Here is a 22,245-nt window from a genome sequence, read left to right on the forward strand (position 1 = left end):
AGTCAGTTAGTATTTTTGGCTTTTGGAGCTATACGGTCTCTGTTGCAGCTACTCAACTCTGCTGTCCAGCCAAGGGCCGCCACAGAATGGGTATGGTGGGGGGTCCATAAAATGTCGTTTATCAGAACAGGCTCTGAGGGCCATGATTTGCCAGCTGCTGGCCTAAATCACCGTTGTGCTGAGACTTTCGCCTGCCTTCCTGTATGTATTTCTGCCCTTGTATGGAACCAATTCATTATCATCGCAACGGGGCAACAGGGGGCATTAGGGAGCTTATCACAATTTAACTCCCTCAGTCCTATGACAGCCCCGGTCGGGGTCGGTCGGGGGAGCCCTAACTGACAGGTGACATTGGGAGGGCCTGGTGCAGTGTGCCCGGCTCAGCTGACACCCTGTGGTTGCCGGAGCCTGTGTCCCTCTGTTATTTGTGTGAAATTCCTGTCTGTGTGGCCAGGAGGGCCCCCGATCACCTGTGTGGCCCGCGTGTGCCTGGCCACACGCCAGGTATATCTGCCTCCTTCTGTGACTGCCCCACACCATCGTCTGTCTATGGGTTATGCAAATGTGACATAGGGGAAGCAGGTTAAGGGGCAAACCACAGGCTGTGTCTCTTTCCCATGCAAAAGGGGAAACCGAGGCCCAAAGAGACAGTCCGGCCTGGGCGCTCTCTACCACGGCACCTCCGGGCCTCCTTGCCCAGCAGGGAGCTACAGCGACAGGACTCGTGCTCAGACAGCCAGTGGGACTTCCCCGGCCTGGTGGGGACTGACAAGAGTGCCCGGGGCACCTCCCCACCGGGGCCCATAGTGCTCACCACTGTGCACGGCTATGACAGGCCGGTGGTGCTGGGTGAAGCTGGAGAGGCGCGGCGAGTCCTGGGGAGACGGGCTGTTGAAGGGTGACTTGTCCATCTCTGTCTTCTTCACCGGGGATGAGATGCCTGAGGGGAGGGGCCAGAGGGTCACAGGGCTGCCTGCAGGGTGGCTCCGCTCCCAGGACCCCAGCCTCCCTGCTGCAGCCCCTGCCCCTCTTCCTCCCAGCAGCCTGTGGGCAAGGGGCCGGGGGTTGACTTTATGGATGGAGCGAACTGAGGCTCACGGTAGAGAAGGGAGCCGCCCGGGTTTATGGCCTCGATGCCACTACAGGCCCCGGACACCCCCACTGGCCCCGCCCCTTTTCTCACTCCAGAGACAGGCCTCCCAGGGCTGCCCAACCCCCGGAGAAGACGGCAGGGTGAGCAGACGGGGGTGGGGGGGTAGGGGTGGGGACTGGTGAGCCGAGAGGACCCCGACAAGCCCCTAAGCCGCAGAGCTTGTGTCCGCTCATCCTTACAGGGGAAGGCAGAAAACCCTTGCAAGGTCGCCTCGAGGATGAAATGAGCTATAAGGTGTGAAGGGCCTGCCGCACACCCAGCTGCTGGCATTACTTGCTAACTGTCATCCCTCTGAAGACGGGGGCCTCACTACCTCCCCTGCCCTGGCCCTTGGGAACCCTGACAGCTCAGCCCCTTCAACCTTCTGTGAGCAAATGAATGAATGAATGAATGAGTGAATGAATGATGTAAAACGGGCACATGTCGAATCCATGGGGACCTGGCACAGAGCAAACGCTGGCTCAGGAAGAAGCCGCCGTCACCATGATACAGAGGATGGGCCGCACCAAGGCCAGGCACAAGTCAGCCCTGAAGAAGTGAGAGTGCCCCTTGCCTTCCTCCCTGCACCCCAACTCTGCCAGCCTCCAAATGTGAGAGCTAAGGATGGTGGCATGCACCCCCAAAATGCAGATCCGGCCCCATCCCTGGAATTGGGATCTCAAAGAAGTGGGGCCTGGAGATGGACATGTTTAGAAATTATTTTTAAAATTTATTTCAGGGTGAAATGTTCCCATTGAGACCCTGATCAGATCTGACTTTCTTGCCACCCAGCACAAGGTCTACTCCAGAAACATCTCCCAGCACTGCGGCCATCAGGGCTGTGCTGGCCACTGTGCCGTGCTGCCAGCATCCCTGGCCCCCACCCACCCCGTGTGACAACCACGTGTGTCCGTAGCCAGGGCCCAGTGTCCCCTGTGGGCAGTCACCCCAGTTGGAACCCCTGCCCTCCTCCAAGGCATGCTGTCAGTGTTGCTGGGGTCTCCTGCCCATGGCTGTGGGTGGGCATCTGCACACGTTCCCCAGCCCTGTCCCGCCCACACACTGCTGCCCCCTCTCCCTGTGGCGTTTCTACACAGGCAGCTTCCTGTCCCCGCCAACAGCATAGCTTGGGGTGAACGGATCGCGAGCCAAACCTGCTGCCCTCGATGGCCCCGAGGACGCACCTCACTGTTTGAAGGAGCCAGTCCCGGCGTGTGGGTCAGCAAAGCCTTGGGAGCCAGGGCCCAGGCTTCCTCAGGGAACAGGAGGAGCAGTGGGGTGGAGGCTGTGGGCAGGAGAGGAGGCTGGCCCTGCAGGCTGTGCGTGTGCGTGTGTGTGCGTGTTTGTGCATGTGTGTGTGCGCACACACACAGAAGGAGGGCGGCAGGCTTTCTGCTGGTGCAGGGCTGTGGCAGAACCAGGTTAGGACTGTCAGATGCTCACTTAGGAGGATTTCCTAGAACAGCCTGTCCTGGATGGAAATAGCCTGGTGTGGACCCGCCCCCCTGAGCTTCCTGAGATGGGGCCTTTGGGAGCCAGGGCAGGGCATGGGGGAGGGGGAGCCCGGCAGGTGCTGCAAGAATAACCCTCGTGCTCCTGGGCAGGCTCCAGAGGTCCCCCCACTTGAGCCCCCACTGTTATCAGCTAACACATGCTCTGTGTCCTCCATCTAAGCCCCGCCTCTCCATTTAACCTGTAATATGCCACCCCCTTCTGAGCAGCCATCTTCCTCTCAACACATACACCCCCAGGTCCCCGTCCGAGCATCCAACGTGCCCCCTTTAAGGATATACACACGCCCGTCTGTCCCGCCGAAGCACAGGCTCTTCGGGGAACAGCAGGCCTGTGTACCCCCATCTGAGCGTCCCTCTGTAGGACAAGGCCATCCCCCGCTGGAAGGCCAGCTCCTGTAGGTCATTCACGGTGACATACGGGAAGCAGGTTGCGTGGCAAGCCACAGGCTGTGGGGAGGAGGGGGTCCCCTCTAGCTGACTGCTGGTCTCCACCGCCCAGAACACAGGGCGGACAACAGGAGTGTGTGGCGAATGGTTGCTTAGTTCCGCCGAGCCCGGCCATCAGTGAGCACTGACAACACAGCGAGGCCTCTCTCCCTGGGACGGCCCAGCGTCCTCTGGGGGCAGAGTAGCCCTGGGTAAGGGCCCTCTGCGAGCTCTGGGGCAGAACCCCCTGAGCCTGCTCTCACATCACCCTCACAACTACCCCATGCAGGGCTTACAGGAGTCACCCCCATTTCACAGATGTGATGACTGAGGCCTGATGGGAGAACTCACTTGCCCAAGACCACAGAGCTAACAAGTGGTGGAGCTGGGATTAAAATCCAACTCTGTAATTTCACAGGCCACACTCCACCACCCAGGGAGCAGAGGAGAGAGGCGGGGCGGGGACGGGCTGCTTGCTTCACCTCTATAACAACCATGTATGTGAAGGGCCTCTGTCCCCAGAAGGGCCAAAGCAGCAGCAAAAACAAAGCACCCTGGGAGCTGAGCAGAAGGTGCCCTCTTCCTACCCCACTTGGATGGGTAATCAGGGAAGGCCTCAGGAGGAGGTGGCCAGGAGAAAGGGCACTCCAGGCCCAGGCATGGAAAGGGCAGTGGCCTGGAGGCTGGCTCATGGGGCCTGAAGGATGTGGCTGCAGGGGTCTTGTCTGGGTGGGGCTGGCGTGATCTCCGCAGACCTCTAACCCTCCCAAGCAACAGAGTATGGCTGCTGGGGTGAGGGGTTAGCTGAGCACTGCCCTCGCAGCCACAACAGAAGGGAGAAAGTACTCCAAGCAGCTTAATCCCCTTAATGAGCAGCTAATTGGGGGCTGTCTAGACAGGAAGCTGGAGGAAGTCAGGAGGAGAAAACGGAAGATAATGATGGGGGCGGGGGGAGGGAGACACATGAATCCATCTCCCATTCTAGCTGTGAGCACCTGCAGGGCAGGCACAGGCGTACAGTAGGGGTTTCTACTGAGGCTCCCACAGGAGGGAGTGAGTTTGCCATCACTGGAGGCAACCAATGAACGCTAGAGGGAGACACACACCCTGTGACATTGCCTTCCAGCTCCCTCATTGCCCATCACACACCAGAAGCTGGTCTAGGTTTTCACCTCGGTCCCCTATTGGTGACACTTCCTTCTCAGGGCAGGAAGGTCGGACTAAGCCACAGTGACTAGCTCTACCATATCCTTCCTTTTAAAACTTTTTCTGTTTTCAGCTTCCTGAACTAAAAGCTAGGTTCTTTCCAACCTTGCTCTTTTCCTCATCAATAGACTCAAGGCTATAATGGTACCACCTCTCAGGGCTGCTGCGGCTCTATCACAGAGGCTGTCTTTCAGCTCTAAACAGTATATACTTTATATGCAAACAGCCTCTTCAATCACAGAGTTAATGACAAGCGCTTCTGAGTTCCCAATCTGTAAATAACAGGGCAGACATCTCCCAATATCTGCTCTACCCTTCTTCCTTAGTAACAGAACCCTTAAATTTGAGATAATTGTCCAAAATAAGACTACAGTTCCCAATGCCCCTTGTAGCAGAGTGTGGCCACATGACTAACCCAGGAGCAGAGAGATACACAGAAGATAAGTGCATCTTCTGAGAATTATTCTTAAAGGGAGAGGACATGCCCAGTCTTGACCCTTCTTCTTTCCTGCTGCCTGGAATGCAGAAATGAGGGCTGAAGGGCCAGCAGCTGTCTCGGGGCATGAGGTGGAAATGAACATCTTGTTCCGTGGATTACAAGGCAGGAGCCGAAGTCCCTCACATTACACTTGCTAGGGCTGCTGATGGCTGGACATTCACTGGCAAGAGAAAGCACTATTCCTTTGAGTTTTCTGTTTTTCATAATCAAACGTAAAGCTTATTGAATGCAGGGTCTTTTATAGAGACGGGGAACCCACAGAGGCAGAACCGTAGAGACGCTCTGACCCATAAGTTAAAGCCTGACAATAGAGACAGGTCCTCCCAGAGTTAGGGACCTGCTCGGGGAGCCCACACCGTGGAGGGGGAGGAGACCTGGGACCTCAAAAGTCAACCAGATGTGTTAAGAGGCTGATTCGAAGAGGTGGGAATTTTAAGACATGAGCAACAATAAACTCTCCTGCTTCCTGGACACTTATGTGCTATAGCTTCTCTACCCACATCCTTCCACTTCCTCCTTCCAACTTTCTGAAAGAAGAGTTAGTCATCACTCCTGCTTTGAGGATGAGAAAACCCAGGATCAGGTAAGTTCCCCAAGTAACACAGCCCACAAAGCAAGTCAGGGCAGCGCTGGGATTTGAACCCAGGTCTCTCTGGTGCCTGAACCTGCCCTCTTTATTGTAATGCTGCTTTTCGAGAATCCTACAGGTATGGACAGATCTTTATGAGAAAGCAGACTCTATACTATGGAGGATGGAAAGAAGAGAAGAGGAGGAGAAAACACATCCTATGGCTTATTGCAGGGGTCCTCAAACTTTTTAAACAGGGGGCCAGTTCACTGTCCCTCAGACCGTTGGAGGGCCGGACTATAGCTTAAAAAAAAAACTATGAACAAATTCCTATGCACACTGCACATATCTTATTTTGAAGTAGAAAAACAAAATGGGAACAAATACAATATTTGTATTTGCATGTGGCCCGTAGGCCATAGTTTGAGGACCCCTGGTGTATTGGGTGCTTATTAAGTGCCAGGTCTGTCCTAGGGATATCAGCTGTATCAATTCACTTAGTCCCCACAACAACCTGTAAGGTAGGTACTGCAGGTATTAACACGCCAATTTTACAGATGAGGAAACAAGCTCAGAGAGGTGGGGGCACCAGGAAGCTCTAAGAATTGGTAGATTCAACAGTCCATTTCATAACCCTTAGGCTATCCCACGGGGTGAATTCTTGATAAGGGATAAGAGACTGGGTAGAGCGATGCTTCTAAAAAAATAACAGGGATGCCTGCCCCAGAGCAAAGGCAGCCTGTGGGCCACTTTGCACACCGTTTCCTGAGAGTCACAGATGCTGGCCCACTGGAGAGAACCTTAAGGTGAAAGGGATTCTTTAGAGGAGAATCTTGGTGGAGACAGGGCTCCCCAAAAAAGGGAACTCTTTGGAGAAAGTACTCGGGGAGACGTTATGTAAACAAAGAATCCCCAGGAGCCAGTGCTCAATAGAAAAGAGACTATGGAACTGCTGACCCTATAAAATAGGAACCGCGTGAGAGCCTGGAGAGGTCCCTGTGAAGACCGAAGAGCAACAGAACGAAGCCCCCCTGAAAAAGTGCGCTAAGAGAAGAGAGACCTGGAATCACCCGGGGAAGATTCCCCATGGAGGTGGGAGTCTCTTAATACAGGACTTCACCGGGGACCCCAGTGAGTAGGGATCCTACATCTCAGGACCCCCTGGATGAGGTCTAGGGCAGACGCCTAGAGGAAACACCCTGTTGATCAGAACCGTTAAAGTCAATCCTATAGATCAGGAACCCCACAAAGACTGGTCCCTGAAGGGCAACGAGCAGGATAGTCGGGCGTGGGAGAGGCTCCCTCTACCCACGCCGGCCTGAGCGGAACCAAAAAGCTCCGGGAACTTGAGCCCGGACTTGACTTCCAGCTGCGCGCAGCCTCGTGACTACAATTCCCGGGAGGCCTCACGGATCCAGGCCCGCTTCCCGCTCCCTGGCAAGCAAGTAGTGCCTGCCGGAATACGTAGTCCCCGCCGCGTAACCCCGACCGGAAGGTCGTCCCCACACCGCCGCCAGCCCCACCTCCTTCCATGTCCTCCGTCCAGTTTCGGCTGCTACTCGTGGGAGAGCTGGGCGAGGTGTAGTAATCGCCGCCGGGGCTGGTGTCTACGTCTTCCTCCATCGAGCCCGATTTGTGCCGCTTGCTCCTAAGGGGAAAGGGAAGAAGAGCGCAGGCCAGTTACCACGGAGACGCGGGCGGAGGCGACGGGCTTTGTAACTTCCGGCCCTTAGGGGGCGGGGTGAGGAGGGTGCTCTCGCGAGATCTCAAAGAAACCCCAGACTTTCAGCCAGTTATGGTAACACCTGTGTCAACCTGCCTATTGCTTAGATGAGACACTTGGGGCCACACTGCAGGAAGCTAGCAGAGCGTGACTAAAGCCCGGAGGCCTGGCTGGTGACTTGGCCTGCTGTCGTCCTCTGAACAACCGGTAGGACTGTGATCCCATTTTACAGAGGAGGACACAGAGGCCAAATAGATGCGACCAGTCATGGTCACACAGCACATGTCGGCAGGAGGCAGTGTCTTTATTCCCATGGAGTCTCACGGTCTGGGCCTGTAGGACTCAAGCCCAGAGAGGGATGTCAGGGAAGGAGGCACTTGGGTTTTGAAGGATGAGTAGGCATTTCCCAAGTAGACCATGAGCGCAGGCATTCCAAGGAGAGGAATGAATCAGCTGGGGCCAGCTCACGGTGGGCGAGGGGTCATGAAATGCCCAGAGATGGGGACCCAGGCACATACCCACTGGAGGAAGTGCTGGGTAGCGTTCTTCTCATGCCGGTGCTGGCTGGATTCAGGTCATATGCCAGGTGCCCCTGAAGCTCACCCAATGAGAAGTTAGGTCCCGTTCCAGTCACCACAGGTGCTGCAGAGAGTGACAGGGAGGGGAATGAGGGAGGGAGCGATGTCCAGGACTGCTGTTTGCCCTGGAGGGGTGGGGAGAGCCCCTTCCCAAACTGGCCTGGTTCTTAATTTGGCCAGGACTGGCTTTATTCAATAGATTTAAAAAACAAAAGAAAACATCCAAGGCCATCAAGAGAAGCCAAGGCTGTGCTGTGAGGCAGAGGCATAGCCAGGGCTGGAGACCAAGCTTTCCAGCACTCCCAGAGGCTGATCTGGATAGGAAGATGGTGGTCAGGGTTAAGCAAAACTCCCTGGGGTGGAATTCAAATGGGGGTGTCTGAGAGACTGGGGTGAGTCCCCAGTAAGTTCATAGGGAACATAGGGGGCAGGAAGCAAAATGGGGGGGGGGGGACTCCAGGAAAGAGAGATGCCGGGAAGAAGGTTCTTCAGCCACTCCCCCCAGCATATGGATTCTGTTTCCTGGGGAGGAGCATGTCACCCTGACCTTGGGCTCTGGGAAGGGCCTGGATACTGCCCTTCCTAGGAACCTTGGCTTGTGACTAGGTAGCTGGAGAGGACAAGGGAGAGAAGAGGGGGTGATGGGGTCCTTCCTCTTCCCTGAGTCCCTACCCTCTCCCTGAGATGCTTTCCCTCTTAGAGCCTCCATCCTGAAGTCCCTTCTACTCTTCATCGCCCCTCCCTCTGTAAGCCCCTCCCCTGTCCGGGTCCCAGCCCAGGCAGGTGGGTATACTCACTCCGGGACACTTGGATGAGCTCGGTGACACTGAACACACCAGAGGTGACAAAGCTCTCCTGGAAGTCGGTTGTGTCTGGAAAAGGGAGGGAATGGGTGTCAGTGTGTCTGTTTCCCTCCTCAACACCCCAGCGCTGTCCAGACTCGGGGCTGGACCCAGCCTGTGTGGTCACCCCCTCTTTTCCTGCAGCCCTGCAGTGGTGGGGCTACCAACTAAGCCACTCCAGCCAGGTGGAGTGTCCCTCTGCCCTTACACAGCTGGAGGGGACATGCTTTTCTTAATATCTGCATCCAGTTTCCCCTTCTCCGGGCGGGCCCCATAACCAGCCTCCTCTTCATTCGGGGCTCCCCAAGCTGCAGCAGGTTGCAAGCAGAGGCCGGACCCAGGTTCAAATCTCGGCTCAGTCACCCCTTCAGTGGTGATCTTGGGCAAATCCCTTCCCCTCTATGCTCCCTAACCTTGAAAATGGGGACCATATACCCTGTTGTCTGGGTGGTTGAGAGCTATGAACCAGACTACCCAGGAGGGGCAGGCCTGCTTTCTTTATCAATCATCACCCCAGGCAATGCTGTCCTTCAGTCTCTCTCTCCCTCCAGACTGGGGGCTTCACAAAGGCAGGGATTTCTCTGCCCAGGCCCTGCCGTGTCCCTAGCCAGAGCCTGGCAAAAAGGCTCAGACCACAGGCTGAATAGAGGGTCCACGGGCACAAGTGAAAAGCCTGCGTCCCCAGAACCACTCCCACCTAAGTTCAGAGGAAGAGAACTCTGCTCTCTGGGCTGGGCTGGTTTGCACACAGATGTTCACAGCAGCACGACGCGTGACCGCCCGAACTGGGGGCAACTCAGTGCCCACTGATGGCTGGATGGCTGGATGAACAACCGTGGCCCATCCAGACAACGGTATTTTCAGCCATAAAAAGGGTGAAGCACTGACACTCGCTACCACGTGGATGAACCTTGAAAACATGATGCTCCGTGCGGGAAGCCAGACACTGAGCTTCAAAAGGCCGCGTGAGCAGTGACTGGATTTGTGTAAAGTGTCCAGAACAGGCAAATCCACAGAGACAGAGCGAGTTCGTGGTTGCCAGGGACTGGGGGTGGGGTGGGGAGTGACTGTTAAGGGGGAATGAAGTGTCTTTTGGGGTGATGGAATGTTCTGGAACTAGAGAGTGGTGATGGTGGCACAACATTGTGAATGTACTTAATGCCACTGAATTTACATTGTAATCGGGTTAAAATGATAAAATTTATCTTAGGTGTCATTTATCACAATAGAAAAAATGTTAATATCACTAAGTCCAGTGTGAGGTGTGTCAGGCAGGGGCAGGGCGGGCAGGGTGAGGAAGCTCCTGGGAAGGGGACCTATCTGACTCACAGGCTCAGAGAAAGCCGCACGGAGAGGGCAGTATTTTACCAAGACCCTGGGGTACCTGCCGGTGGAAAACGGGAATACGTGCGTTCAAGTGTGGGACGTGCCAAGAACAGCAGCAGTGGCACAGGGTGACTGCCCTGCACGTGTTGGCCACTCCGGTTGGGACGATCATAGATGTGATGTTTCACCACCTCCCTGGGGGCCACAAAGTTCCTGGTGGCAAGAATGGCCTGTGCAAACGCCCTGGGGTTGGAACGCACTTGGCAAGGTGGAGGCCAACAGGGCTGGAGTGAAAGGAGCTTTCGAACCCTTTCCGTTCTTCAGGGCTCTGCTCCCAGCCCTGCTTCTGGGAGAGTGGTCAGAAAGGGTGTGGGGTGGGCAGGCAGGAATCTCTAGGCCGTGTGTGTGTGTGTGTGTGTGTGTGTGTGTGTGTGTGTGTGTGTGTGTGTAGTAGAAATGGCAAGCTCGATTTCTGAGCTACTATGCACAATCATTGTGGGTCCAGTCACCCGCTCAAGGCTGAACGTAAAATAGATGGTCTGAAACATTAAAAGCCCGTCGCTGTCAGGTCAGATCCTGGCCCGTTTCCCCACACCGATCCTCAGGTAATTAGATTTTGTTCTGTAAACAAAGGCTTGGCTTGACAACCTCATTGTAGTCTCATTCTGCTTGGTCTGTTGGTAATCACAGATGCCTCAGGGTTAACGTTAGAAGGCGAAGCTCTCAGTGAAAGGAGGTCTCTGTTTCCAGTGTGTGTGAGTGTGTGTATGAGAGAGAGAGAGTGTGTGTGTGTGTGTGAGTGAGAGTGCTGGGCACAGTTCTTCCGGCCCCCACGGGGCAGCACCAGCTGCAGGGAGCTCACCATGGTGCTGTTCTCCTGCGGTCCAACATCCTGGACAGCCCAGGAGCCACAGCCTTCCTGATGACAAGCTCTGTGCGCACCATTCATTGAGCACCTGTCATCTTCCCAGGCTCACGCTGGGAAGCACAGGGTCACCACATCCCAGGAAGGACAGGGCGGCGGACCCCCAGTGTCCAGGGCAAGTGGCCATGGCTGTTTCCTGCCCACCCCACTGGCCAGCTGGTGTCGGCAGGCCCCCTGCCCTCCCCGCGCCGGGGCTTCCTGTTTGTCCAGCACTCGCCCAGCTCCATCTCCAGGGGACTCCCTGGCGGGTGGAAAGGAAGTGATTTCCTCCGCCAGACGCTGGAGCTCCTCAGGGGACCAGCCCAAGTGTGCAGCTGCCCAGCCGCCTTGAACGTCTGAGTCAGAAGGAGGTTCCGGGGTCTCAGGAGGCCAAGGAGGACTCTGGGCACAGATGGCCGTGAGGAGCGGCCTGGGGGCCTGGGAACCTCCTTGAACCAGCCAGCCTCTGTGGGCATGGCTGGGCCGGTACCTCCAACAGGATGCCCTCACATACTGGCTTTCCTCCCTCCCTCCCTCCCTTCTCATCTCTCCAGTTTCTTTTTTTCTCTCTGCTTCATACCTGCCTTCCTTCTTTCTTTCTCTCTACAAATATTTATTGAGTCACTTAACTGTGTACCAGGTATTATTCTAGGCACGGAGGACACAATAGTAACCAACATAGACAAAAACCTCTGCCCGAGTGATGTCCCATTAGGGCAGGAGGCAAACACATAAGCAATCACTAACTTTCTCGGAGGGAGTAAAACAGAGGGCGGTGATCAGAGTGGCCGAGGCTGCTGGAGCTGAGGGCCCTTTGAGGGGTGCATTTGAGTGGAGGCCTGGGAGCTGGAGGCAGGAGAGCGGATAGCTGTCCAGGCAGAGCTCACAGCACATGCCAAGGCCCCGAGTCGGGGTCATGCCTTGCATGTTGGGAGAACGAGGAGGAGCCCTGTGTAGCTGGAACACAGCAAGTGAGTAGAGTGAGCGAGGGGGAGAGAGGGAGGAGGGGAGAGCAGGGAGGGGACAGGGGTAGGTGGGGTGGGGGGCTTGTGGGAAGGCCTTGGGCTCACCCTCCACCCGAAGTGGGAGCCCTGGAGGGCTTTGGGCAGAGGAGGGTGGGCCCTAACTCAGGTGCTCACCGTCGCCCTTTGGCCACTTTGGAGAGAACAGACTGTGGGATGGGGGGGATGGAGGGGGGCAGGGCAGAAGCAGCTTCCAAATCCCTTCCATTCTTCAGGGCTCTGCTCCCAGCCCTGCTTCAGGCAAATTCTCCCACTTTCCACCTCCCAACATAGAACTGACCTTCCTATTTACTGTTAAATATCCCCTGGGAATGCAGGGTGCCCTAGGGCCTCTCTCCTGGGCTGAGGGAGTGCCTTCACCTCTCTGAGCCTCAGTTTCCTTACTTGCAAAATGGAACCACCCAGCAGCTGCCCCAGTGCGTCGCTGTGAGGAACGAACTGTTCACGTGCGTCAGGCACACACACGGAGCCACCAGTGCACGCGAGGGGGTGCTCAGAAAACGACCCCCACATTCAATATGAGGACGGCCCCGCCCACCACCCCTCGCCTGCCCGGACTCACCCAGCGTGATGGGCTTGCTGTCCTCCTGGTCAGAGCCCATCCCGGCCCGGGGACTGCCGCTCTGCTCCGCGTCTGCCAAGAGAGGAAGGAGTTGGTGATACAGGACGGCCCTGGACGTTCCAGGCCCCGGAGTCTTTGCTTGGCCCCTCCCTTGGCTGCTGCCCCAGAGGGTCGTGGGTGTCTGGTCGGGCACCTGCAGGCGTCAGCACAGGTGCCGGGACTCCCGGTGCAGCCAGGTGCTGGAATGTGGCCTCACACACAGGGCGAGACGCCATGTGCAGGGGCCGACTCAGTGGAGGGGTTACAGCTCTTCCCCTGAGCCTCAGTCTCCTCATTTGTGAAACAGGGGGGCTCATGTAATCCTGCCTCGGTCCTAGGAGCTTACAGATGGGGAAACTGAGGCCAGAAAGATGAGTTCTTGAACCCTGGGGTCCACTCCTCTCAGCCTCCGCCCTTCAAGTCCTAAGGGCTCAGCCCTTGGTCTCGGGGTGCTACTCAGGGTCTCCAGGGAGGGGGCCGAGGGGCATCCCTCTGCAGCTGCAATGCCCCCACCCGCTGCCCGGCTTGCGGGCTACCTCCCGCCCCAGCACTTGCCCATCCATCTTATCTAAAAATAATCAGGCTCCTTGGCAGACGGGTGCCGCGGGCAGACGCTGAGCTCAGCGTTATCGGCTCCAGGGGCCTGGATGGAGGGCGATCACGCCAGCTCCCTCTGCCGCCCCACACCCACCCAGGACCCAGGCTGAGGGGGGCCCAGGGCCCAGCCCAGCTGCACAGAACCCAGGACCCACCCATTTGTCTTTCAGGTCAAACAGAAAGGTGCCGGGAATCACAATCCAATGCCAGGCCCCCCATACCCGCTGCCCCGCCACACCCAGAGCCGAGAGCCATCGCTGTGTGACCGTAGGCCAGTCACCGACTCCTCTGAGCTGCAGTCTTCTCCTCTTTCAAATGGGTGTGAGCACGGCCCAGTCTGACTGGGTTGCCAGGAGGTGACAAGGGGATAATACATATGAAGCGCTTGGGCCAATATGGTAATGTCCTCATTATTATCATCGCTAGAGGCCTGATGCACGGAAATTCGGGCAAGGGTAGGCCTTCCTTCCCCCGGCTTCCGGCACCGGCTTCCCTCTGACACCCGGGACCCAGCTGGCTTCCCTCCGGCCCCAGCTTCGTCAGGAAGGACGTCCGGAAGGACGTCTGGCCTAATTAGCATATTACCCTTTTATTATTATAGATTATGTTTAAAATCCCTAAGATGACTGCAGATATTGCTGTTCCCATTTTATATGCTCCCTCAAATCCTTAAGATAGCCACCAAGCTGGCATTGTTACTGTCCCCATTTTATAGGCAAGGAAAACAGTGTTAAAATGATGACAAGGTCCCCACCCCACAGCCCTTGTGCTCTGTGATGAGGGTCACAGTTGAGCCTGGAGCAATGTGGGGGTCAGGGGCGTTGTTAACAATCCTTGTAACACTGGACTCCCCCCAAAACTCAGTTAATAGCTTACTGTTGACCAGAAGCCCTACTGATAACATAAACAGTCTAACACACACTTTGTCTGTTATATGTACAATAGACCGTACTGTTAGGATAAAGGAAGCTAGAGAAAAGGTTGTTCAAAAAGCATAAGGAACGGAAAACACGTTTACAGTATTTACGGAAAAAACTCCACGTAGAAGTGGATCCATGCTCTTCAAGCCCATGTTGTTCAAGGGTCAACTGTGTTTCTTCTTCGCCCGGGCAGGCGGCCAGACATCCAACACTGCGCGTGCGTGCGCCATCTGGCTTCTGGGATCAGCCGCCGAGTTCCCGTCCGTCTGGGAGCCTCAGAGGAGGTGTGGTCGTGGCGAGGTCACTTCCCCTCTCGGGCCTCTGTTCCCTCCGTGTTGTCATGGAGATAATAATAACGCGGATACTTCCTAAAACAGTCACGCGCTCCTGCTGTCTGCCTGGCACTGTGCTAGCGGCTTTGCACACGCCGTGTGTGGTACACCTACTGGCTGCCAAGGTGGAGGGCGCCATAAACCGCACAGGAGGGGCCGGTGCGAGGCCCCGTGCCTCAGTTTCCCATCCTGGAGTGGATGGATGGGAGCAGCTCCTTCCTGACTTGGCTTTGCAGCCCCAGCCGTGGCCGACTGGGCTGGGCATGGCTGGGCAGCAGCCGAGGGGAGTGTGCCCGGCTCGGCCCTGAGCCCTGTGGCCACTTCCAGGTTGGGCAGCCAGCAGCCCCTCGGAGCTGGCCAGTCCCGCTTGGATGGCCCCACGGCTGGGCACGGTGGCCACTCCATTGGGAAGTGCCCAGCCTGGGCACTCATCCGCCGGGCTCTGGGCCTCGGGCACGGGACCCTCTTCCAGAACTGGTGTCCACAGGGACTCAGCAGGCAGCAGTGCCTGGCTGACACTCCGGAACGGGCATGTTTCCTGAGCACCGCCTCTGTGCTTGTGGCTTTGGAACCAGGCAGACCAGGCTGTGGGCCTCAGAGGCAATGCTGCATCTCTCTCTGAGCCTTACTCTCTTCATCTGTGAAATGGGCACAACCCCAGCACCTCCCCTGAAGGCTGTTCATCGGGGGAAAGGTGATAAGGCTGCAATGAAGTGCCCGAAACAAAGGCTGGTGTGCAGTAAGTGCTGCATCAAACGGAGGAGGAGCCTCATTACTATTATTGCCAGCTTTGTTGTTTGTTGCCTTGGTGGCTCTGTATCCATTAACAAGCGACTGCACTAGGCTATGGCTGGCTCTAGCTGGAGCCTTGTCTCATTGTTCATTCACTCTGGGACCTCAGGCCAGCCACACCACCTCTTTGAGCCTTGGTTTCCTCATCTCTGAAATGGGCAAGATAACAAACCCCACCTCCCCGGGTTTGGTGAGTCACCCCGTTAGCTAATATGAAGTGTAAAACAGTTGCCATCCAATTGCCAATCAATACATGGTAGGTTTGGGGACAGATTATAAAAGATACTGTGTTTTTAACTTTTGTTTCTAATTGTTCGCTGCTAGCATTTAGAGGCGCGGTTGGATTTTTTGTGTGCATCCTGTATTTTGCAGCCTCGCTGAACTTACTTCTTAGTTCTAAAAGCTTTATTTTTTTTTTTAATTCCTTGGGATTTTCTATGTAGACCATGATGTCCTTTGCAAATAAAATAGAAACAGTTTTGTTTCTTCCTTTCCAATCCATAGGCCTCTGATTTTCTTTTCGTGCCTTATTGCACTGGCTAGGATCTCCAGAGCAATGTTAAAGAGCGGCGGGCAGCAGTCCGCCTCGCCTCTGAGCGTCAGGGGCGCGCTCACGCCCTGACCACTAAGCCTGACGTTAGCTGTGGGTTTCTGCAGGTCCCTGTGTTGGGCTGAAGATCTCTTCCTTCTCCATTGTCCTGGGAAATATCTTTTTTAATTTAAATAAGTATAATTTAATATGATGTTGTACTTATTTGCTATCTCATTTTACATTTAACTTTCAGATTGCAGTTAAGAACATAGCACAAAATTTCACCATTTCTCAGTGTACAGCTCATTACCTCTATCCACAATGTTGTATAACCGTCCCCACCATCCGTCTCCAGAACTTCCTCATTTTCCCAAACTGATGCTCTGTCTCCATTAAACACTAACCGCCCCCCCCCCCCGTCCCTGGCTCTCCCCATCTATGTTTATGACTTTGACTCCCCTAGAGACCACGTAAGAGCGGAACCACACAGTATCTGTCCTTTCGTGCCTGGTTTATCTCACTGAGTGTAATGCTCTCAGGTCCATTCATGTTGTAGCCTGTGTCAGAATCTCCTTCCTTTTTATGATGCCATCTTCTTTCTAATCATCTCTGAAACCTCAAAACAGTTCTCCCCCACCTGCTGACCGCTTGCCTGTCATCTGGGTCAGCTTCGAGAGCTGTCTAGTAGGAGAGCCACTAGCCACATGCGACTCTGCATTTAAATGAAATGAATTGAAATGAAATTTTCAGGACACCAGTTGCACTGGTCGCCTTTCAATACACCACAGCCACACATCCGTGGCTGGTGGCGACCAACTGGGACCGTGCTGAACACGGCCAGCGTCACTGCCGGCTCTGCTGGGCGGAGCTGCCCTGGATGTTCCCTGGACAAAGGGGGGGAGGGGGGGTAGAGGCACAGCGAGCTCCTCCTCCTCCATGTACTTAGACACCCAGCCCTGAAATGCATCTCCCTCCCGTCTCCACAGATGCATCCGCAGCAGATAACGCTAGAGGATGGCTCCTGTCCCAGCCCCAGCCTCCAAGCGGGCAGCTTCCAGTGCCAAGTTCTCACCGTGCTAAGAGCTTCCTGGTGCCGTCCAATTCAATCCGCCCCATTGACGAAGTGGGTAAACTGAGGCCCAGCTCAGTGAGTCAGGTTCCCAAAGGTGGTATCAGAAGCTGTCTGCTTAGCCTAGAGGTTCTTAACTGGGGTGATTCTGGCCCCCAGGGCTGTGCTTGTCACAATGGGGTGCTCCTGGCATCGAGTGAGTGGTGGCCAGGGATGCTGGTCAGCACCCCACAGTGTCCAGGACAGCCCTTCCCCAGAGTGACCGGCCTGTATCTCAGCAGGGCCAGGAGGGGCCCCTCGTCTAGCTCTGTCCATTCTCAGTGGGGGCAACAACTGGTTCTTAAGGGGTGGTATAAGAGGATTAGAGAATGTTGCTCTTTTTACGTATAGAATATAAATATATGTATAGATATAGATACACTACATAAATAGGTATAATAGCATCTATTTAATAGATACTAAAATTTCGTGGGGTGAAGTGATTCGGGAAAAAGAATGTCTAAAAGGCTCTGTAGGGGGAGGTGCTGATGGAAAAAAGGGTCAGATCCCTTTGCACAGGGTTATAGGGTTGTAAACGAGGAAAAGAAGGTGGGACAGAGCGTGTGTGACCAGCCAGGCCCTTTGCTGTGTGCTCCGGGCAAGTCCTTCATGCCTCTGTGCCTGTTTCCTCATCCGTAAATCGGAGCTAAACAGCACTGCCTTTACCTCTCTCCTTTGACACTCAGTGTGTCCTGGGCACCAAATGCTCTGGGGACACAGCAGCGACCACATGGACAAAGTCCCTGCCCTGGTGGCGCTGACATCCTAACGGGGGAGCAACAGGCCATGAACAAATCTCCACATACACCAGGAGGACGGTTTCAGGCTCGGCCAAGTGCAAGGGAGGCCACACAACCCTGGGATGCGGGGGATGGGGTCGGGGGGTGGGACGGGGGGCAGCCCTGGAACATGAGGGGCTGAGACCAGCTCCTGGGAAAGTTGATAGGGTATCTCCTTTTCAGACGGTACATCTAACAGTCACACTTAGCCGGCATCCCCTAGACCAGCGGTTCTCAACCTGGGGGTCGAACGACCCTTTCACCGTAAATACATCCTGCATATCAGATATTTACATTACGATTCATAACAGTAGCAACATTACAGTTATGAAGTAGCAACGAAAATAATTTTATGGTTGGGGGTCACCACAACATGAGGAGCTGTGTTAAAGGGTCGCGGCATTAGGAAGGTTGAGAACCACTGCTCTAGACTGCGAGGCTCCAAGAGTCGCTTCCGTGCACTCATTTAAACTTCAAAACTCCCCCAGAAGAGTCGTGATGATCGCGCCCATATTCCAGACTGGGAGACAGATACTCCGGATACACTGACTCCCTGCAGCCGCCCTTGCCTGAGGCTGAGCCCCGCTGGCCCTCACAGCAAGGAAAACGACACGGCGGCCTGGTTCTGGTTGCTCCTCTCGGAAAAACATAACAATGAACATCTTATCGAACTTTAGCATTGCTTGTTCGTGACCTTCCTCCTGACCTTGTCGACCCCGCCCCGCCCCGTGTTCTGCAGTCCGCTCATTCGATCTGGCTCACAATGCACTCTGAGTAGCATGAGGACAACGTGGACGGACAGGCTGTAAGAGCCCAGGCACGTGGCGGGAGCTGGTGAGCCGAAGCCTGTGCTGTGGGCAGCTGAGCTAGGGAACGCCTGTGGGGTCCCCGAGATGTGAATACACATCCCCTGAGCGTGGGGCTCCCGGTCAAAAGGCATCGCTGCAGAGTTCTCGGGGCCGGTGTGGGCCTCCCAGAGCCTGTCAGACGCACTGGGATCGCAAGGAAGAGGCGGCAGGTCACAGGCTCATCCGAAGGTGGGGCATCTTCTGGAAACGACAGCTGTGCCCCAAACCCTGGGTTCGAGTCCCAGCTCTGGCACAGCCTGGCCTGGGAACTTGGACTACTTGGGTCTCTCTCCCCTCTGAGCCTCGGTTTTCCCCATCTGTAAAGTGGGCATTCTCAGCTGTTCCCTGACCTTATTGGTTTGAGGATTTTAGAGCTCAAGGAGGAGAGGGGCCAACCACAGACCAGGGGGTAAACCTGTTTGGGGAAGAGCATTTTGCCAAACTCACAAGTTAAGCAATTTTATCCCTCCTCTGCTCACAGCCTTCCAGGGCTCCTACCTCCAGAGTCCAAGTCCTCCCCGTGGCCCACAACACCCTGCGTGACCTGCCCTCAGCCCGTCCCCGCCCTCCCCTCCTCCCTCTCTCCCCCTTGTTCACTCGGCTCCAGTCACACAGGCCGCCGCCCCCACCCCTCCACACTCTGCCCGGGGTCCTGCCCCAGGACCTTAGCACGGGCTGTTCCCTCAGTATCCACCTGGCTCCTGCTCTCCCCTCATTCTGGAACCTTCCTCAAAAATGTCCTTAGAAACTGACACGCAGGCTCTCCGCAGCAGGCACGGGGTGCAGCGACGCGCACGCGCTGTGTGAGCGAGAGCTGGCCCTCGGCAGCAGCTGTATTTCAAGTGACATCCGCGCTTGGCTGGGGCCCAGGCCCGTGGGGGTGCTCATGTGCAGCTGGCATGTCACCGCCCCCTGCAGCCTTCTGCTCGAGCAAACACATGCTCACGGCGACAATAGAAACGTAACCTGGATCCCGCTGCCGGACTGTACTGGCTGTTCTTTCCTGTCCGTGGCCACGGCCCAACTCCGGTCTGGCCCAGCCCACGACGGAGGCACCGCCGTGGCCTCTGCTGCCGCCCTCCTGCCCCGGAGCACCCGCCCCCTGCGCACCTGACCACCGCTCTCATCCCCGTGGCTAAAACTCCCAGTTCGTAGCTGGGAGATCAAGGTGCCACCGGCATTCATGTCACAGATGTTTACTGACCAGCTACTGCTTGCCAGGCATCGGGGAAATGGCAGGGAGCCAAGGGAGGAGAGACAGACAGGAAAAGAACAAACAGGCGAAGGCTGAGATAATTTCAGACGTTTCTACGTTCCACAGAGGCAATGAAACTGGGTGAGGGGACAGAGGGAGGCTCTGGGGGTGGCTTTCAAAATAGAAGTCAGGCAGAAGCTCTCTGAGGAGGTGACGTTCGTGCGGAGGACTGAGGAATGGACAGAAGCCAGCCATGGGCAGAGCTGGGGCAGATGGTGTCGCAAGTGCAAAGGTCCTGGGGCAGGACTAAACATGGGATGTTTGAAGAACATGGTGAGCAAAGGGGATCAGAGAGGAGAGGAGCTAGGCCATCAGGGCCACGTGGGCTGCAGTGAGAAGCTTGGGTGTTACTCTTCAGCACGACGAGTAGTGACAGGACATGACCTGTGTTACATTTTTAAATGCCTGGCTGTGAGGATGTGGAGAAAGCGGAACCCTCATGTGCTATTGATGGGCATGGAAAATGGTGCGGCCACTGTGGGGAACAGCTTGGCGGTTGCTCAAAAACTTAAACATTGAGCCCTAGCCGGGTAGCTCAGTTGGTTAGAGCCTCATCCCGATATGTCAAAGTTATGGGTTCGATTCCCAGTCAGGGCATATACAAGAATCAACCAATGATGCATGCATAAGTGGAACAACAAATCGATCTCTCTCTCTCCCTCAAAACCAAATACATAAAATAAAACACTTACAAGTTAGACATAGAATTTCCCTATGACCCAACTATTCCATTCCTATGTACAAACCCCAAAGAATTGAAACCAGGGACTCAAACAGGTATTTGCACACCTATATTCATAGCAGCATTTTTCACAACAGCCAAAAGTTGGAAGCAACCTGTGTCCATCGACAGATGAGTGGATAAACACAATGTGGTCCATCCCGACAGTGGAATATTATTCAGCCTTAAAAAGGGCATTCTGACACCTGCTACAAGGCGGATGAACCTGGAGGACACTGGGCTCAGTGACATAAGCCAGACACAAAAGGACAGATCCTGTGTGATTCCACTCCCAGGAGGTCCCTAGGGAGTCACATTCATAGATCCATACGGAAGCAGATGGTGGGAGCCGGGGGCTGGGAGAGGCGGGTGGAGAGGTAGTGTTTAATGGGGACAGAATTTCAGTTTAGGAAAACGAGCAGGTTCTGAGGATGTATGGTGGGGACAGTTGCACAAGGTGAATGTACTCAATGTCACTGAACTATACACTTAAAAGTGGTTAAGCTGGTGAATTTTATTACAAATGCTAGAGGCCCGATGCATGAAAATTCATGCAAGAGTAGGCCTTTCTTCCCCCGGCTGCAGGCACCAGCTTCCCTCCAGCACCCAGGACCCAGGCTGCTTCCCTCCTCCAGCCACCTGCAGGCACCCAGGACCCAGGCTGGATTTCCTCAGGCTGCCTGCAGGCACCTTGGACCTGGGCTGGTTTTCCTCTGGCCCCGGCTTCATCAGGAAGGATGCCCAGAATGATGTCTGGTCTAATTAGCATATTACCCTTTTATTATTATATTTTACCAAAATACACACACACACACACACACACACACACACACACACACACAGAGTCTCTGGCTGTTGAGTGAATTCTGGATTCTTGGGTGTTGGGAGGGCACGGAGGAGGTGTGGGCAGCGTCCCAGCCGGCATAACAAGCTGGCCCTGGGTTTAATCTTTGGGATGTAGAAAGTACAGGACTTGCTGAAACGATAATTACACGTATCTAAAACCTGGCAGGATACAGGGGAGCCTAGCGTTCCTACTAGGGCCCAGCGGCTTGTCTGCTGGACCAGCACCGGCTGCCATGGAGAGCTCACCTGGTTTATTTTCCAACCTTCGCGGCCTTCCAAGTGTAGCTGGCTTTGCTGGGCTGCCACGTCGGCCTCCCAGCGCCAGCCAGCTGGAGAGAGAGCCAAAGCCAGGCCCTGGAATTCCCAGCTCCCCGTGTCACCAGCCGTTTTTAAACATTCGCCGGGGAAGGTTCACCGAGCTTGGTCCTGGAAGGCCTCTGTACACGTGACCTGGCCTTCCTCCTCCCGCCACGCTCCTCGGGCACCTTCCCTGGCCCCCTCCCGCTCAGGCAAACTCTAGCCGCCGTTCCCGGCCCATTTTAACATCTTTTCTGGAACACCCTCCCTCGGCCCCTTTTCCAAACCTCTGCCCTAGTCCCCATCCCACTGGACTGAGTTTGGGTCTATAACTGTATGAAAGTCCAAACCCTTCCCGGGGCCCACACGGCCCTGTATGACCAGCTCCCTCTCCCCGCTTAGCTCCCTATGCGCTCCTCACTGTTCCTCCGGCACACCGGGCACGGCCCTGCCCCAGGGCCTTTGCACATGCTGTTCCTCTCCCTGGCATGCCTTTCCTGCAGATGCTTGTCCGGCTCACTCCCTCACTTATTCAGGCGTCTGCTCAAACGTGGTTTGTGTGTCCACAGGGCCGGACTCTGGGTCTGAGCTCCACGTTGGAGGCGTTCGGTAATTGACCTCCTCGTGTCCCTCCCCAGAAAGGTGAGAGCAGGTTCCGCGGACGCCCAGCTGTCACCAAGCGCTGGAGTCCCTGAGCCTCCACCCCCAGGCCCAAGGGGAAGCCATGGTTCTTTCATTCAGCACGTGCACTGAGCGCCCGTGTGTGCCAGGCCCTGTGCAAGGCTCCGGGCACAGACAGCACAGACAGACACCGTCCTGCCCCGAGGCTCACAGGCCGGGGTCTCCCCCGCCCCGGGGGGCCAGGGCAGCCGCGCAC

The 22,245-nt window shown here is 55.6% G+C and overlaps 1 protein-coding gene across 1 annotated transcript in view; it reads right to left on the bottom strand.

Moving 5' to 3' along the window:
- NFIC (nuclear factor I/C (CCAAT-binding transcription factor)) overlaps positions 1-22,245 on the bottom strand; it is a 59,757-nt gene that overhangs the window by 10,866 nt on the left and 26,646 nt on the right. Inside the window, exons 5-10 of the mRNA XM_015566974.1 lie at positions 21,318-21,438; positions 12,303-12,374; positions 8,444-8,518; positions 7,587-7,710; positions 6,869-6,993; positions 815-940 (exon numbers count right to left, since the gene is read on the bottom strand). Coding sequence (XP_015422460.1) covers positions 815-940; positions 6,869-6,993; positions 7,587-7,710; positions 8,444-8,518; positions 12,303-12,374; positions 21,318-21,438 — 643 coding nt within the window. The remainder of the gene's footprint in view (positions 1-814; positions 941-6,868; positions 6,994-7,586; positions 7,711-8,443; positions 8,519-12,302; positions 12,375-21,317; positions 21,439-22,245) is intronic.

The sequence above is a fragment of the Myotis davidii genome, unplaced genomic scaffold, assembly GCF_000327345.1.
Source record: "Myotis davidii unplaced genomic scaffold, ASM32734v1 scaffold551, whole genome shotgun sequence".
Lineage (NCBI taxonomy): Eukaryota > Metazoa > Chordata > Mammalia > Chiroptera > Vespertilionidae > Myotis > Myotis davidii.